This window comes from Geotrypetes seraphini, chromosome 11 (assembly GCF_902459505.1).
Source record: "Geotrypetes seraphini chromosome 11, aGeoSer1.1, whole genome shotgun sequence".
Taxonomy (NCBI): Eukaryota; Metazoa; Chordata; class Amphibia; order Gymnophiona; family Dermophiidae; genus Geotrypetes; species Geotrypetes seraphini.
The window spans coordinates 19881264-19898996 of record NC_047094.1 but is presented as its reverse complement, the minus strand read 5'-3'; the positions used below and the strand labels follow the sequence as shown (position 1 = coordinate 19898996).

The 17733-nt window shown below is 45.0% G+C and overlaps 1 protein-coding gene across 12 annotated transcripts in view; it reads right to left on the bottom strand.

The window, feature by feature from the left end:
• Nucleotides 1-17733, bottom strand: part of IL21R (interleukin 21 receptor) — a 90969-nt gene that overhangs the window by 19349 nt on the left and 53887 nt on the right. For all 12 annotated transcript variants that reach the window (XM_033915023.1, XM_033915031.1, XM_033915020.1 and 9 more), the window contains 3 exons: nucleotides 12042-12127; nucleotides 9211-9325; nucleotides 244-443 (listed from right to left, as the gene is read on the bottom strand). In XM_033915023.1, the coding sequence (XP_033770914.1) occupies nucleotides 244-443; nucleotides 9211-9325; nucleotides 12042-12108 (382 nt within the window). In that variant the 5' untranslated portion in view covers nucleotides 12109-12127. The remainder of the gene's footprint in view (nucleotides 1-243; nucleotides 444-9210; nucleotides 9326-12041; nucleotides 12128-17733) is intronic.

Genomic DNA, 17733 nt, shown 5'->3' with positions numbered 1-17733 from the left:
ATTTTTTTAAGACACTATTTATTAAATATCTCAAAAGCAAATTTATATCACTTTTCCACTTAATCACCCTGTTTGGTGATACATTTTTTTTCCACAGCGTCCCTACTAACTTCTTAATGCCAACAGAAAAGAATGTTTTTTTGGTCGAGTGTGAAAATACTAAAGTGCAGAAATTTTTTGACGACCCCCCTCGTAATATAGTGCTGTGATAAAATTGTGGAGCTGGAAAAGAAATAAACTTACAGTTTTCAATTACAGCAATTTCTGGGCATTCTTTGGAATCTTTATAGTCTTTACCATCTGTTTCCATGATATGGACTGTGAATTTGTCCTCGGACGTGAAATATTTCATGCTTATTGTGCAGGTGAATACTGCATGGCTCCCGTTTCTGGAGAACTGAATGAGATTGCAGGGAGCCATGTCTTCTGGGTTTTCGGTATTCCTTGAAAAACATGAAATTTTTATAAATTATGCTTTTCTAGGGTAGAGGAGGGAGGGACGAGGAAAAATGCAATATAACAGAATGAAACATTGGAGAGTCTAAGTTTCTCACTGGTATGTATATATATTGTCTAAGATGGGGAAATCTCCTGTTCCTTATGGCTTCTAGATCAAATAGAACTGGGGCAGGGCTCTTGTGTCATGAGTCTCCATACAGGGCTGCCTTAGACAGCTGCCTAGGGTGGCAGCTTCTGGGGGACAAAGCAAGAAGAGACCAACAGGGTACGGCAGTGAAAATGCAACGCAAAAAACCAAAACCAAACTGCAGAACATGTTCAAGGTGCAGGAATTTATTCAATTAAAAGTCATAAAAAAAAACATGTATATAAGCATGAATAAAAGTAATAAAAATAATAATTATATCCAAAAGCTGGTTCTTGTTGTAAGGCTTGTTGGACCCGACACGATCCGTGTTTCAAAAAAACACACTTCTTCCTCAGGGGTCCAGAATGTTCAATACAGAAAGTTTGCAAAGAACCAATATGGTGGAAATAATTGTTCAAAATTGCAAAGAAATCAGTCGAGGAACTCTCCTGAATGTAAAGCTGCACTGAGTAACACTGAGTGCTAGAAATAGAACCAGGGCAGGATTCTTGTATCATGAGCCTCCATACAGGGCTGCCTTAGGCAGCTGCCTAGGGTGGCAGCTTCTGGTGGACAGCAAAAGCATTACCATAGATCCTGACAGACACACAAACTTAAAGACCCATCAGTGATTACTTTTACCTACAGTTTTCAAACAACCTATTCACAAGGCTCAATAGATTCTGAAAATTGCCCATGTTATAGACGCAGACAATGAGGGTAAGAGCTGATATTTTAGTCATTAATAATAATATTCAGAAAAGTGATCAATCAAAATGTGACTGTATTCAAATGCAGTCACTAGTGAGGGAGTCTATAGGATGCTACCACTCCCCTTGCTGGATAGTGTAGTTACTTACCTGTAACGTAGGTTCTCCGTGGACAGCAGGATAGTCAGCCACATATGGGTGTTGTCCCAACAGCTCCCAATTTGCAGATAAGCTCTCCAATAGCTCAGAGAGATTTTTTTTTTTCTCTCTCTCTCTCTCTCTGAGCATGTGCAGTGCCCGGGCCCCACTGGGCACGCCCAAACACTACCCATTTCTCTCTGCTTCCCCCTAATCTCCAGGATGTTTCTAGCTGTGGCCGGGTCGGCCGTACGGGGAGGCGGGTGGGTTGTGTGGCTGACTATCATGCTGTCTACGGAGAACCTACGTTACAGGTAAGTAACTACACTTTCTCCTAGGACAAGCAGGATGAGTCAGCCACATATGGGTGACTCCCTACCGAGGGATGTACCGAATGGACCTGCGCCTTAGCGCTCTGTGCATACCTCGCCTGGCTGTGGAGGCCGAGCCGGGCAGGGTAATCAGGCGAAGCAGATGGAGTTGTGGAAACAAGGTTTTTTATAAAGTGCTGTGTTAACTGGGCACTAATTCTCACAGGACAGTGAAACTGTTCAATAACAATCAATGAACAGTGAGAAAACCAACTAGTTAACAGTGACAATTTGTACTTGCATATTCAACATTCAGTCTAGACAGGTAGTACTGGAAGACCTACTTAATATCTATAACACCCTACTTGATCAGTGTTTGTCAAGGCTGTGCTAGTGGTTGCTGTCCCTCCCGGGAGGGAAGGGCCGCTTGCAAGACTGTTCGGCCGAATGCATTCGAGGCTTGGAATGCTATGTCGAGGCCATGGAGCTTGGTGAAGGTGTGCATGGAGGAACAAGAGGTCAGCAAGAGGGTTTTCCAGGCAAGGAATCTGGGATCAGCCTCCCCCAAAGGTTCGAAGGGGTCGAGGGTGAGCTGATGCCGCATCAAGTTGAGGTCCCATCCGGGCGGTGGTGGTCTGATCGGTGGGTGCAGATTGGGCAGTTCCTTCCTGAATTTTGCGATTACTGGGTGCCCCAACACCGCTGTGTAGTCTAAGCCAGTGTGGTTCGCCGCAATCGCACTTAGGTGGACCTTGATGGAAGTGGGTTTTAGGCCCTCCCTGAGATAAGCTTAGTAGGTACTGCAGGATGTCTGTAGTCAGGTATGTCTCGCTGCGTGCCTGTGCACCAGTGGTGGAACCTTCTCCATTTCAACCCCTAGCATTTTCTGGTTGATGGTCTTCTGGCTGCCATAAGAATGTGCTCCACGTCTTGTGGTAGGTTCATCATCTCAACATCCATGCAGTCAGAGCTAGGGAACGCAGGTCGTGGTGGAGAGTAGAGTTCCCGTGTTGTGTTATGAGATCTGCGCTGATCGGGAGACGGAGAGGTGGGTGAACCGCTATCCGTTGCTGGAACAGGAACCATGGCTGCAGGGGCCAGAATGGGGCAATCATGATCACTGTTGCTCTGTCCTGACGGGTCTTCTGCAGGACTTTGGGTAAGAGAGGTGTTGGCGGGTAGGCGTATAAGAGTCCATGGTTCCAACTCAGAGACAGAATGTAGGGGCTGAGATGGCGATGGGTCGGTCTCTTTGAGCAGAAGGTTGTGCCTTTTGAGTTCAGTTCTGTTGCAAACAGGTTGATGCTTGGTGTGCCCCAGGTGCTGAAGATCTTCTTTGTCACCGCAGGGTTGAGGGACCACTCATAGGGATCCAGTCGGCGGCTGAGGCTGTCTGCCAAGTCTTTCTGCTCCTCTGGGAGATAAGTTGCCTGGATGGGGCATTGAATGGAGTTGGCAGAGTAAGGCTGACCCTGTCCCTCCCTGCTTGTTGATGTAGTACATGGCTACCTGGATGGCTGTTTGGATGAGGACTGTCCTGCCTGTCATCCACTGTATGAAGGTTTTGAGGGCATTCCCTATGGCCCCGAGCTCCAGTAGGTTGATATGGAGTGAGGATGCCTGGGCAGATCATGTGTCCCCTGTGAGAGATGGAGAAGGTGTGCCCCCCATCCATGTTTGGAGGCATCCGTGGTGACCACCAGCTGGTGAGGTGGTGGTCTGAATGGTTTCCCCTTCGCTAGGTTAATTCGGGCCATCCACCAGTGAAGTGTCTTGTGTATGGGTTGGCGAATGAGTATCTGGGTATGCTGGTTCCAGTGACGTCTGAGGTGCCATTGCAGGGGTCTCATGTGTAGTCTGGTGTGCTGGACAAAGACCACAGCTTCCATGTGGCCCAGGAGACGCAGGAGGGAGCATGCTGACAAGCTGCTGGCAGAGATGCGCTGGGCGTCAATCCGGCAGTCCGGTAGAAAGGCCTTGGTCTGTGTGGTGTCGATGACTGCCCCGATGAACGATACCCTCTGGGTGGGTATCAGGTGGGATTTTTTGTAGTTAATGAGGAACCCCAGTTCTTGGAGGGGGGTTATGGTGGTTGTCAGGGCTGCCTGGGCCTCCCCTGGTGAGCGGGCCACTATCAGCCAGTCATCGAGATAGGGAAGGATGCATGCTCCCTGCAGGCAAAGATGTGCTGCTGCCACGGCCACACACTTTGTGAACACTCTTGGGGCTGTCGAGAGTCCAAAGGGTAGGGCCTTGTACTGGAAGTGTCTCTCTCGGATCCGGAAGCGAAGATACTTCCTGTGGGCTGGATGGGTAGGGGCCCCAGTGTTCCCTCTAAGCGGGCGGGTGTTGTGAGCAAACTTTTTTCACTGTGAGCTAAAAATATCGGGCGCCAGCAAGTTATGAGCCAAATAAATATGTTGTCAAAGTTGCTGATACATGAGGACGAGGTATTCAAAGGAATTTTAGGCCTACACGCTAAATTAAATAACGTTAAATAATATTTTTAAGAACACAGAAATTGTAGGGATGAAATGATATCTTAATAAATGTTTTACAACAAATGTAGTTATGTCTGTTACATCCATATGTGTAAACTGTAAATTAAAAACAGTCCAGAAGACAATACGTTTGATGCTTTCAATTTCTAGACCAGTGTTTTTCAACCTTTTTTGGGCAAAGGCACACTTGTTTCATGAAAAAAATCACGAGGCACACCACCATTAGAAAATGTTAAAAAATTTAACTCTCTGCCTATATTGACTATATATAAAGTAATTCTCTTGAATAGGAATCAAATAAACACAAAGAAAGTATTTTATAATTACTTTATTATGAAATAAAAATTATAAAAATTATAAAATACTTTATTCAGTGCGAAACCTGGGCCTGTTTGGCTGAACACAAAGCTGATATTCTGGCTGGAATGGAAGAAAGACACACACGTAGCTCTTCGTCAACAGCTCTCAGTCTCTCTCTGTATTTGGTTTTTATAGCATACAAAAATAGACAAATATACCCTCCATCCTTTTTATTAAACCACAATAGCAGTTTTTAGCGCAGGGAGCTGCGCTGAATGCCCAGCACTGCTCTTGACGCTCATAGGCTCCCTGCGCTAAAAACCACTATTGCGGTTTAGTAAAAGGGACCATATTGTAAAATATAGACAGCAGATATAAATTCAGAACTGTGCATAGTAAGTGAAGGGAAGTTTTCATCTCTGGGAATTTACCCAGTTAACTATTAAGTTATTTGGGCAAATTCCTTTGAAAACTGTGGTAATACTGCCTCCACTTTGCTAAATTTAAAATAAAATCATTTTTCCTACCTTGTCTGGTGATTTCTGGTTGCACTTTCTTCTTCTGACTGTGCATCCAATCTTTCTTCCCTTCTATCAGCCTGTATGCTTTCTCTCCTCCACACCTCATTCCCTCCCCCAACTTTTTCTTCCTCTCTCCCTGACCTTTCTTTCTTTTTTTCTGTTTCTCTTCTTTCCTTCTGTTTCCCTGCCTGCCCCCTTTCTTTCTTTCTCCCAGCCTCCTGTCCAGCAGTAACTCTCTTCCCTTCCTCCCCTCCCAGCAGCATCTCTCCGTCTCCCTCTCCAGTAGCAGCTGTCCCTTTTTTTTCCTTGCCCAGCAGCTTCCCAGATTCCTTTCCCTCCTCCCCTCCCAGAAGCATCTCTCCGTCTCCTTCTCCCTCTCCAGTAGCAGCTGTCCCTTTTTTTCCTAGCCCAGCAGCTTCCCAGATTCCTTTCCCTCCTCCCCTCCCAGAAGCATCTCTCCTTCTTCTCCTTATCCAGTAGCAGCTGTCCCTTTTTTTCCTTGCCCAGCAGCTTCCCAGATTCCTTTCCCTCCTCCCCTCCCAGAAGCATCTCTCCTTCTTCTCCCTCTCCAGTAGCAGCTGTCCCTTTTTTTTCCTGGCCCAGCAGCTTCCCAGATTCCTTTCCCTCCTCCCCTCCCAGAAGCATCTCTCCTTCTCCCTTTCCAGTAGCAGCTGTCCCTTTTTTCCCCTGCCCAGCAGCTTCCCAGACTGATAGTGGTTTTCTCCCCTCCCAGCAGCTCTTCTTACTTCCCAGCGCAGCGATTCACGAAGGCAGCCTCGGGTCCTTTGTTGTGTCGCGCCGCCTCTGAGGAAAGAGGAAGTTGCATCATCAGAGGCAGCCGCGACTCAGCAAAAGCCCCGAGGCTGCCTTCGTGAATCGCTGCGCTGGGAAGTAAAGGAGAGCTGCAGAGAGGGGAGAAAGCCACTGTCGGAGGCTCCCCAAGATCTCTCCGGCCCAGCGCACGCTTCCGATGCTGATCTTGCAGAAGTTCAAATGAGTCAATCTTGCCGGTCCTGCGCTGTGACGAGAAACTTGTGCGCTGCGACCTAATATTTTGTGCGCCAGCGCACGCCAGCGCAGCTTAGCGGGAACAGTAGGCACATGGGTCCTGTAGGTCCAGAGAGGCTAGCTAGTCGTTGGGCTGTATCAGGGGCAAGACTGTGCCCCAAGAATGCATCTGGAATCGTTCCTTGTGTATGCACCTGTTGAGCTTGCAGAGATCCAGGATTGAGCGTTTATCCTTGTCCATGGGGACGAGGAAGTTCCTGGAGTAAAAACCCCTTGGTGATCTCCTCTGGTTGGCACCGCCTCTATTGATTCTGCCCGAAGCAGGTCCTCTCCTTTCTGCAGGAAAAACTGAGTCGTCAGATGAAGGGTGACCCGCCAACTCGGGGGGCGGGAGTGGAGACAAATTTGGTATCCCTGCTTGAGGATGCTGAGGACCCACTGGTCGGTGGTGATCCTGGGCCAAGCCTTCGCAGACAATCTGACCCTGCCTCCCCTGGCCCCTGCTGGGCCGGAGGGTGGTCACAGATTCTGTTTTTGTTTTGGGGAGAGGGCTGCCCTTGATTGCCCCTGTCCCTCGGGCGGTGCTTGTTTGCATAGCAGTTATATTGATGTTGCGAGCGCTGAGGCACGGACTGCTGCCAGTGTGGTGTTCTGGGGTATCACATGGGGGCAGTGAGAGACATGCGAGGTTGGTTCCTCTGGTGTCTTCTTGGGTGTGCCCAGCGTTCTAAGCCGTTGGAGGCGAGGGTTTTGAGGGTGGTGCAGTCATCTTTGGTGCCATTGACTGTCTCCGCAACCTTGTCCTTGAACAGGTTAACCTCTGTACATGGTGCATTTTCTAGAGAATCTCCTCAAGGAGCACCCGGGCACAAAGCTAGGCTAAGCGTTGGGCAGGAATGGCTGTTCCCCCAGTGTGGCTGGATGTTTCAAAGAATTCAAAGGCTGTCTTGAAGAAGTGCTTGCTGCATTCTTCTAAATCATGGAGGAGGGAAGAGGGCTTGGTGGCGAGCTGGAGTCCTTGTTCTATTTTATTTATTTATTTTCTCTCTATGGCCTCCTGATAAAGCAGCATCTGGAACTGGAGCGCAGCAATTCGTGCGCTCAGCATTGCGCCCTCGAAGGTCTTTTTTCCCGTGGAATCCAGGGTTTTTCAGGTCCTTCCCTGGCAGGACATTTGGGGGGGATCGTGCTGCCCTGTTTCTCTTGAGCGCTGAGGCTAGGTTGGTTGTCCTGAGGAGGGAGTCTGCCAGATTTTGTATCCGCAGTCCAGGAGGTTCTTGTGGACTGGAATCGCCACCGCCTGCCTGGATTAGTCCAGGCATTGTAGTAATCTGTCTTGGGTACTGGTGGTAAGAAGGACTGTGAGTTGCAGGAGGAAACTGTTTGGTGTTTTTTGTTTTTATTGGGGGGGGGGGTATTATAATTATTTATTTATTTATTTTTGTGGGTGGTAACTCAGGGCGTGGCTGAAGGCTGGTTTTCTGCTTGTTCCTCCGTTACTTGGGTGCATGGCATGCCGCTGGAACGCGCCATGCTGTTGTGCGTGACTTTCTCTAAAAGGGGGACATTGGGGGGAGTGTTGCCCGCTGAGAGATGAGCTGAGTCAGCAGGAGGATTAACTGCTGCTGCTGGTCCAACATAGGGGTCCTTTCACTAAGGCATGCTAACCGCTGTGGTGCGCAGTAAAGATTAACCCGCACTAAATGCTAAGGCGCTCATGCAATATAATGGGTGCCTTAGCATTTAGCGTGCGCTAAATCGGTTAGCACGCCTTAGTAAAAGAAACCGCAACAAGTAACCCCCACTACATCATTCCCTCTTTGAAAAATTTCAAATATAAAACCCCACAAAGGCATTTCAGTCAAAAAGGAACATTTCACAACATTTTGCTCTAGAAAAAAGCTCATCCAAGTAAGTATGATTTTAGCTCACTACGTAGTCTCAAATGACAATCGTGGACCTGCAACTGAAATTGTTGTTCTGTGACCCCTCCACATCCTTTCAATATAGATTTTGCAATCAATTTTTTTTAATTTTAAGTCTTTATTCATTTTTAAAACTTTCAACAAATGTAACATAAGATACAATCATTTTATGCTTTAACATCACTTAATATACCATCAAAGTTGGATTAAATAAGTTGGATAACTCTAACTCTAAGTCTAACAGATGTTGGCACTGTCATCTAGATATAGGTACATTGGATCATTTACTATTTCATTGTCCTAGGATACTGATTTTTTGGAAGTTGATTTGGGGACATATTAATATCATAGAATCTAAAATCCCTTTATCTTATGGAGTAGTTATTTGTGGAACTGTGTTGCATATCAGGGATCCGTTAGATAAATGTAAAGGTCGACTGTTCCTAATTATGACAGGTACTGCTGTACAGTTGATCATGCGTAACTGGAAAAATTGGGACCATCTTAACTTTATATTCTGGTGGGAAAATTTATGCTTGAAATACAGATATGAAAAAATGATTGCAGAATCGTTAGGGAATATAAAAATTTTCAAGCTAATATGGGGTCCATTGACGTCTTTTGTTGATCTATTGTAGATTTGATTTTTATTGATATATTATGTGCACTTCGAGGGGGAGGGAGGGAGGGTGGATTTATTTTTAAATGATTCTCTGAATTCTTGTAAAATTAATGTATTGGATTATTTATTGGTGCTTATTATCTCTTATGGATATGAAATGTATATTATAATAGTTATGGGATAAGGTGGGGGGAGGGATATAGATTGATTTGTTTTGTGAAAGAATATTAAGTGATGTCTTAAATATAAAATGTATTTAATTTGTATTGCACTTATTGAAAATATTGAAAATGAATAAAGAATTTAAAAAAAAAAAAGTTTAACTCACATCAACTATCCCTTCCCCCCCCCGAACATGTATGAATAAAGGGAAAAAAATAATATTCATTCTGTACAATATTTTGTTAATGGCTCCCAAACATCCCTAAATTTCTTAAAATACTCCTGCTGTATGGCTATTACCCGTTCCATTTTAAAGATTTGGCATAACAAATTCTACCAAAAATTATAATTCAGCTGATCCCAATTTTTCATAATTTGCTGTATGGCAACCCCTGTCATGATGAGCAAAAGTTTATAGCCACCTACCAGGTTGTAGTAAGATTGTACAACATCCCATTTGTTCCACGGTGGCCAATTTTATACGTACATGTCAACGTTTCGATGTAGTCTATAAAACAAGTGAGGTCTTCACAACATTTAGCTGCAAGAAAAAGGCAGCCGTTACAAACTGATGAGTCCCGCATAAGATGCATTAACTGTGAAGAATCCACTCTGTGAGGACAGGAGTGGTTGGCCATTGCCTTCTCCTGCACAGTGTACAACTGCCCAACATAGAGCCCCTCAGACCTACAGCACCTGGTATGCCCAGGTGGTCTCGACAAGAAGAGAAGACCCAAATTTCCACAGGAGAAAAGGATAACCCAAACAAACGAAACTGTGGAAATCCAAAGTCCGTGACCCTTCTTTTATTATTCAGTTAATCCTTTAAAATACAATATCCACATTTGTCATGGAGGATCTAACACGGGCCGTGTTTCGGCATAACACGCCTTCCTCAGGGATCCGAGAAAATGAATACGCAACTTTTTGCAAATGTGGGATAGCATAAATGTCTTGACAAACCAGACTGAAAAACGCTGAAGAGGCACAAAACCTGAGCACTGCAGAAGCAAACTCAGTGTCAGTCTGGTTTGTCAAGACGTTTATGTTATCCCACATTTGCAAAAGGTTGCGTCGGGTCCTCCATGACAAATGTGGATATTGAATCTTAAAGGATTAACTGAATAATAAAAGAAGCATCAAAACCAGGGGTGCCCACACTTTTTGGGCTTGCGAGCTACTTTTAAAATGACCAAGTCAAAATGATCTACCAACAATAAAATTTTTAAAAAACACAAAGCACACTATACGCAGACAAAATGTTAATTATCATTCCTATTCCGGGTTTTATTCAAAGAGGTCAAGGCAGATGACACTATGCACTGTCACCTCAGTAACAGCCATACAAAAATAGACAAATATACCCCCCTCCCTTTTTACTAAACCACGATAGCAGTTTTTAGCGCAGGGAGCTGCGCTGAATGCCCCGCGCTACTCTCAACACTCAGGCTCCCTGTGCTAAAAACCGCTATTGCAGTTTAGTAAAAGGGAGCCATAGTGCAAAATATAGACAGCAGATATAAATTCTCAAAACGGACACATTTTGATCACTAAATTGAAATTAAAATCATTTTTCCTACCTTTGTTGAATGGTGATTTCATGAGTCTCTGGTTGCACTTTCTTCTTCTGACTGTGCATCCAATCTTTCTTCCCTTCTTTCAGCCTTTATGCTTTCAGCCTATATGCTTCCTCTCCTCCAGACCTCATTCCCCCCCCTCCAACTTTTTCTTCCTCTCTCCCCTGCCCTTTCTTTCTCCCTGCCTCCCTTTCTTTTTTTCTCTCTTCATGCCCCCTTTCTTTCTTTCTGTTTCCCTTCTTTCCTTCTGTCTCCCTGCCTGCCCCCTTTCTTTCTTTCTCCCTGCCCTCCCCCAAGCCACTGCCGCCACTATCGGGGAACAAGCCCCCAAGCTGCCACCGCCATCGAGGAACAGGTCCCAAAGCCACCGCCGCCCCAAGCTCTCCCTGCTTCCCTGTGTCGGGCCTTAGCGATCTACCGGTCGATCGCGATCGATGTATTGGGCACCCCTGATCAAAAACATTGGATTCTCAGGTGGTCTCTCATCTAGGTACTAGCCAGGCTTGACTTTGCTTAGCTTCTAATGGTGAGAGTGGGCCTACTCAGGGCAGCCAGGGCTGCACAAAGTGCTGGCAAACTCCTTACCATGTATTTCATGGAGAAAGCAAACTTGTCAGCAGATTGACTTTCATACCAGTAATGGTTCTGCCAAGGTTCTTCTAGGATACTTGATAAGCATTTGCGGTGATTGGGAATCTAATCTAGAGACACGCAGTTGACTTTGTTGTCTTTGTAAAACAGATGCAACCCTTACACCCATGTGCATTCTTTCTTAGCACTCTGACATAAAAATTGCCCTAATGCTTACTTTTCTGTGTTTATGTCCTGGAGAAATTCGATAAGCACCCACTCGAATGTGTAAAGCAGTGATCTACACATTCAAGCAACATCTTGCAATACAAGTACATACAGTATACACACATCACAACTGAGCCAATGGTTCTTCTTAGAGAATGACACGGTGACAAAATTCATCACCGTTCCCGTCCCCGTGGATAACCGCGGGAAACCATCTTCGTGTCATTCTTTAAGGAGAGAGGGAAGAATCAGAGTATGAATGGCCACAACCACTGACCCTCAAGCTTTGCTTTGAAGAATGCTGGTGTAGAAGGACTGAGGTTGAAACAGACACTACAGAATGACAGTCTCTGGTATCCAGAGCAGATATTGTGATGTCATAATGCCTCATTCCACCAGTGCCTAAGAGCCAATCACATCAGTGATGTCACAATGGCTTCATTATCCTTGGCTCACATAAGAATCAGAGTATGAATGGGCCCAGCTTTGCTTTGAAGAATGCTGGTGTAGAAGGACCGAGGTTGAAATAGACTCTAGAAAATGACATGGGATTATTTCCTGCGGTTATCCGCGGGGACGGGGACGATGATGAATTTTATCACCGTGTCATTTTCTAGTTCTTCTCTCTCTGACGCTGCAGGAGTGTAGTGACTGTTCTAAATGAGCGAGGTCTTGCAATACAAGTACGTACAGTATTTTGTATTAAAGTTTTTGGGTTGAGGAATGGATCGTCTGAGTTTCCATTATTTCCTCTGGGGAAATTTGCTTTGATATACGAGTGCTTTGGATTATAAGCATGCTTCTGGAACGAATTATGCTCACAAACCAAGGTTTTATTGTAATAACATTTCTTCTACAAGTTCTCTGTATCTGGGAACTTACTGTTTTGAACTACGCCATAAACTAGAAAATATACCAAAACTGCCTTCGGTGCTGGTGCGTTCTTCATGCTGATCTCAAAGGCCAAGCTGCAAAAATGGACCAGAAAAAAGAAAACATTAATCTATGCAACTGATCAAACTAGCCCAGACAGTGGGAAGACTGTTCTCAAAGGGATTTACCCAGGTAGCGCCCGAGTAAAATACTGCCCCTCTCTCTGTCTTGTTAAGTGAATGCACCTTTTACAGTGCACATAGTTTCAGCCACACATGATATGAAGCTGCGGGAATGAACATTAGGAAATGTTTTACGAGAATGGTAATGGAATTCAAAAATGTATGTGATAAACTTGGAGGCTCTTTAAATGTCAAAAGGATAGAAACCAAATGTTGGGAGCTTCACTTCAAATCATCAGTGAACTTAATATTTTGGGCTGTTGTTTTGCATGGTGTGCATGTGTGTGTGTGGACCTGCCCTTGAATGAAGGCATAGACCGCCAGTTAAAACCCAGACTACCTTACTAGGCAGGCTAGATGGGATTACGTGTGTTTAGATTAGAGAGTTGCGCGGGAACAGAAATCCCACCCATCCCCGCCTGTCCCCGCCAGAATCCTCTCCGTCACCACCCCTCCCCGCCAGGATCCTCTCCGTCCCCACCCCTCCCCGTCAGGATCCTTTCCGTCACCACCCGTTCCCGCAAGGAATTACCTCCATCCCCGCCCGTCCCCATCAGGATCCTCTCCGTCCCCAACCGTCCCCGTCAGGATCCTCTCCGTCCCCACCCATCCCCGCAAGGAATTACCTCCATCCCCGCCCGTCCCCATAAAAAGCAGCAATTACTTCTGACAGGATCATCAATTCCACAGTTTCTTTTGTGTTTGCGCTGCTGTTTTCCTTGTGGAATCTCTTTGGTGGAACCCTTTTTTTGTTTTCTGTTCAGGTAATTAACTTATAAACCCCCTCTTTTACTAAGGCTGACGTGTCCATTATATTATATAGATGAACCCTGCTTCCAAAGCCTTCCATCCCTGTGGGAGTCCCGTTGGCTAGACGGGGGTCCCCGTGGGAGTCCCGTGGACCAGAGGGGGGTCCCCGTGGGAGTCCCTGGGGTTATGGGGGATTCCCGCGGAACCCCTGTGGGACCCACGGGATTCCCGCAATCCCCGTTCCCGTGCAGACCTCTAGTTTAGATCTTCATCTGCCATCATCTATTATGCTGCTACGATTAAAAATGACGTTCTCAGAAATATGCATGTCAGCAACAAGAGTTAAAAAGAAAGCGTGCAAAATGATTGGGGGAGGGGGAGGGGGGTGTTGCTAAACTGAATGCAAATGATCTCTCCCTAGATTCAGGGAACACTTTTGCTCAGCACTGGGGGTGACCGAGTATCCTTTGCACCCACAGAGCTATGGCACCATTGGATGCAATACATTTGATTTCCCAAACTACATCGACCGTCTGCGAAAGTTGTAGTGAAAACGGACATGCCACTTTGTGTGCATCTTACTTATTGCCAGTTCACCCAGGGAGCTAAAAGGTGTCTTTATAATAAAATGTGGTGTAAGACTAAATCACAAATAATGGATGAAAACCTCACAAATTTCGAACGCCCAACATTACACAAGGTTTTAGAACGCAACTTCAAAAGCTGCACTTGTAGACAGAGGAAGTGACAAAAAAAATGGTCAGCGCCATTTTTTTTTTTTTTTTAAATGAAAAGTTAACTGTCCGCACGTTTAAAGACCCCTGAAGAAGCCACTGTCCAGTGAAACGGGTCCCCGTTGGGCTAATACAGCTGTGAGCTAATTAAGCTGTTAAACCAAAGGCTCCTTTTACTGAGGTGCACTAGCGTTTTTAGCGCACCGCAGGATATTACCGCGCGCTACGCAGCTAAAACTAACGCCAGCTCAATGCTGGCATTAAGATCTAGTGTGCGTGGTAATATAAAGCGCACTATTCTGCTTTCTATCGTGAAAGCACTACCAGCCTTAAAAAGATAAGTGCGTTTTTTTTTTCACTTTGTGTTCACATATTAAATGTGGTGTGAGTTATCATATAGTTTTCTTTTTTTTTTAATTCTTTATTAATTTTCAAGCTTTGACAGTGTATTACAATTAATATAACTTTAACAGATTGCATAAAATACACCATATTACACACATTATTAAAGAAAACATCCATTTCTCCCCTCCTCCCAATCATTAATATATTAAATCATATTATTTATTATAATATTATATTTAAATATTTTTAAACTCTTCCAAATACTTTCCCCTCCCCCCACCCTGGATGTGTCAGGAAATCTAAAAAATAAAAGATATGTCTCTATTATCGTATGCTAACAAATGCAGTCAACGGGCTCCATACTTTATTAAATGCATTACTAAAACCCAAACATTCTGCATTCATTCTTTCATATTTATATGTATTACACACATTTGCCCACCAGAATATGTAAAGTCTGTCATAACATTTCCTGTTCCTTGTGATCATTTGGATGGCTATTCCTGTCATGATCAATATAAGACGGCTCTTTTATTTATCCAAAACAGGCTTTACCTATAACAACGTACCACAAATTATAGTTTCATAAGATAAAGGAATAGATGATTCAAGAATAATATTCATCTGTCCCCAAACTGACCTCCAAAAATTAAGTATCAGTGGACAAAAAAATAACATAATCAAGAGTCCCTATATTAATATGACAATGCCAGCATCTATTAGACTTAGAATTATATATTTTTTGTAATCGAACTGGGGTCCAAAAAAATCCTATTTAATAAAAATAACCATGTTTGTCTCATAGATGCTGACGCTGTACATTTCAACCTCCAAGTCCAAATTCGTGGTCATTGAGATACAGAAATGTACTGTTTTATCTCGATGCTCCAAATGTCTCTAAGACTATTTTTTTGGGTTTTTTTTTCAAGAATTGAGAAATTAATTTGAGGACATGAAGGCTGCCAATCAAGTGGAGCAAGCTTCATCCAAAGCAAGACAAGTCATAGGTTGCATACGCAGAGGCTTCGTCAGCCGAAAGCCGGAAGTCATTATGCCATTGTATAGATCCATGGTGAGGCCCCACCTGGAATACTGTGTGCAATTCTGGAGACCGCATTATCGCAAGGATGTGCTGAGACTGGAGTCGGTTCAGAGAATGGCCACTCGGATGGTCTCAGGACTCAAGGATCTCCCATACGAGGAACGGTTAAACAAATTGCAGCTATACTCACTCGAGGAGCGCAGAGAGAGGGGGGACATGATCGAGACGTTCAAGTATCTCTCGGGCCGCATAGAGACGGAGGAAGATATCTTCCTCTTCAAGGGTCCCACGACAACAAGAGGGCATCCGTGGAAAATTAGGGGAGGGAAACTACGAGCTGACACCAGGAAATTCTTTTTCACAGAAAGGGTGATTGATCGCTGGAATAGTCTTCCACTACATGTGATCGAAGCCAGCAGCGTGCCTGATTTTAAGGCCAGATGGGATCGTCACGTGGGATCTATTCACAGGGCAAAGGAAGAGGAGGGATCTATTCACAGGGCAATGGTAGGGGAGGGACATTAGGGTGGGCAGACTGGATGGGCCTTGGCCCTTATCTGCCGTCTATTTCTATGTTTCTATGTTTCTATGTTTCACTGGGCAGCCTGATGTCCTACTAGATCTGTAATAATATTTTACGTTTTTCTATTCAGGGAACCCACTCTGGATGGCCTGCTTCAGCTGCAACCCCCTATATTGTTGAGGTTTTAAAATGCCAAATAATTGCTGCAGCCGTGAAAAATCAAGCAATTTCCCATATTTCCCATATTGTTTCCATGCAACAAAAAAAGTATGAGTTACAATTTAGAAAAAGAGAGGTTTGATTGACGTGCATCAGTGCAGGCAGTCTGAGATCTCTTCCTCTGTCGACAAGTGCAGCTTTTGAAGTTGTGTTCTAAAACCTTGTGTATTGTTCATTTATAATAAAATGGTAACACCTTCCTAGCGTTTGAAAGGGGATAGGTTTAGAACAAACGCTAGGAAGTTCTTTTTCACTCAGAGGGTGGTGAATACATGGAACACGCTTCCAGAGGCTGTGGTAGACAGGAGCATGTTACAGGGCTTCAAAGAAGGTTTGGATAGGTTCCTAGAAGACAAAGGGATTGAGGGGTATAGATAGGTATAGGGGTAGGTATAGGGATAGGAGTAGAGGTATGTATAGGGATAGGAGTAGAGATAGGTTATAGAGTTAGTCAGGGACCACTACTCAGGCAATGGGCTTGATGTGCCGCCGCAGGAGCGGACCACTGGGCGAGATGGACCTCTGGTCTGCCTCAGCGGAGGCAACTTCTTATGTTCTTATGTTACTCCTTGAAATTAAGAAATCGATACAACCTAGCCTGCTTCAGGCACTGAATTGCTGTTTTAATTGTACCTTACAAACACGACTGGCACCAGTTCTGAAGGCAGTGTTTTCTTTTTTTTTTAACATGAAACTTTATTGAAAATTTTGTCAAAATACAAAGAAAAATAGAATAATCCGATATAACAATTTGGATGGAGAAGCAATAATTCAAAGGAACAACACCAAAAGTACAAGAAATAAACTCTCCAAGCCACTCCATAAAAAAGTGCTCAGAATAAACCATGAGGGAAAATGGAGGGGGGGGAGAGAGAAAAAGAAAAGAGAGGAGTAAAAGAAAGGTATGAAATACATGAGAAAACAGAGGGGGGGGGAGGAGAAAGAAGTGGGAGTCCCTCAGAGGCCAAATAGAGAAAGGAAAAAGAGAAGAGAGTGTGCATGAAAGGTATGTAGTGGTTAATATGGCTAAAAAGAAATAGGGCTGTCCAAGTCCGGTCCTCGAGATCTACTGGCAGGCCAGGTTTTCAGGATATCCACAATGAATATGCATGAGAAAGATTTGCCTGCACTGCCTTCTTGGTATGCAAATCTCTCTCATGCATGTTCATTGTGGATATCCTGAAAACCTGGCCTGCCGGTAGATCTCGAGGACCGGACATGGGCAGCCCCTGCTGTAGCGTTTAGGTAGGTTTCAACAGCGGCCCATTTCCGAGCTGTTTTATTAGACAGAGGCAAAAACTTAGAAACCAGTGTTTAAGTTGTAAAAGCACCGATTACCACCCCGAGTGAACATTTAGGGCTCCTTTTATTAAGCCGCGTTAGGGCTTTCATGCGTGGAATGGCGCGCGCTAGACCTTAACACCAGCATTGAGCCGGCATTCGTTCTAGAAGCGTAGCGCAGGGTAATTTCCTGCGTGCGCTAAAAATGCTAGCGCTAAAAGGAGCCCTAAGTGAGTCAAAAGATTTCCAGTTAGAAAGTAGCAGTCTCAATGCAATTACAGTGGTGCCTCGCATAACGAACGCCTCGCACAGCGAACGCTGCGCACAACGAACTTCATGTCTTGCTTCCCACAACGAACTTCGTTTCACACAACGAAGTCGCCCGAGCTGCATCCTTCCGCGCAGGCACCGCGCTTAACTGCCCTCTCTCCGCCTGGCTCCCTGTGAAACAAGCCCTGGCGCTACAGCCGACACCCCGCCGAGAAGAGAAAGTGATGTCGGCAGGGAAAGAAGCACGGTATCAAGCAGCTGTGGGTCCTGCACCGCCGATGCGGCTGCATCCACTGAGAGAGCCAGCGAAACTGAATGCACATCATTCGGGCGGGAAAATGCCAACTCAACCGGC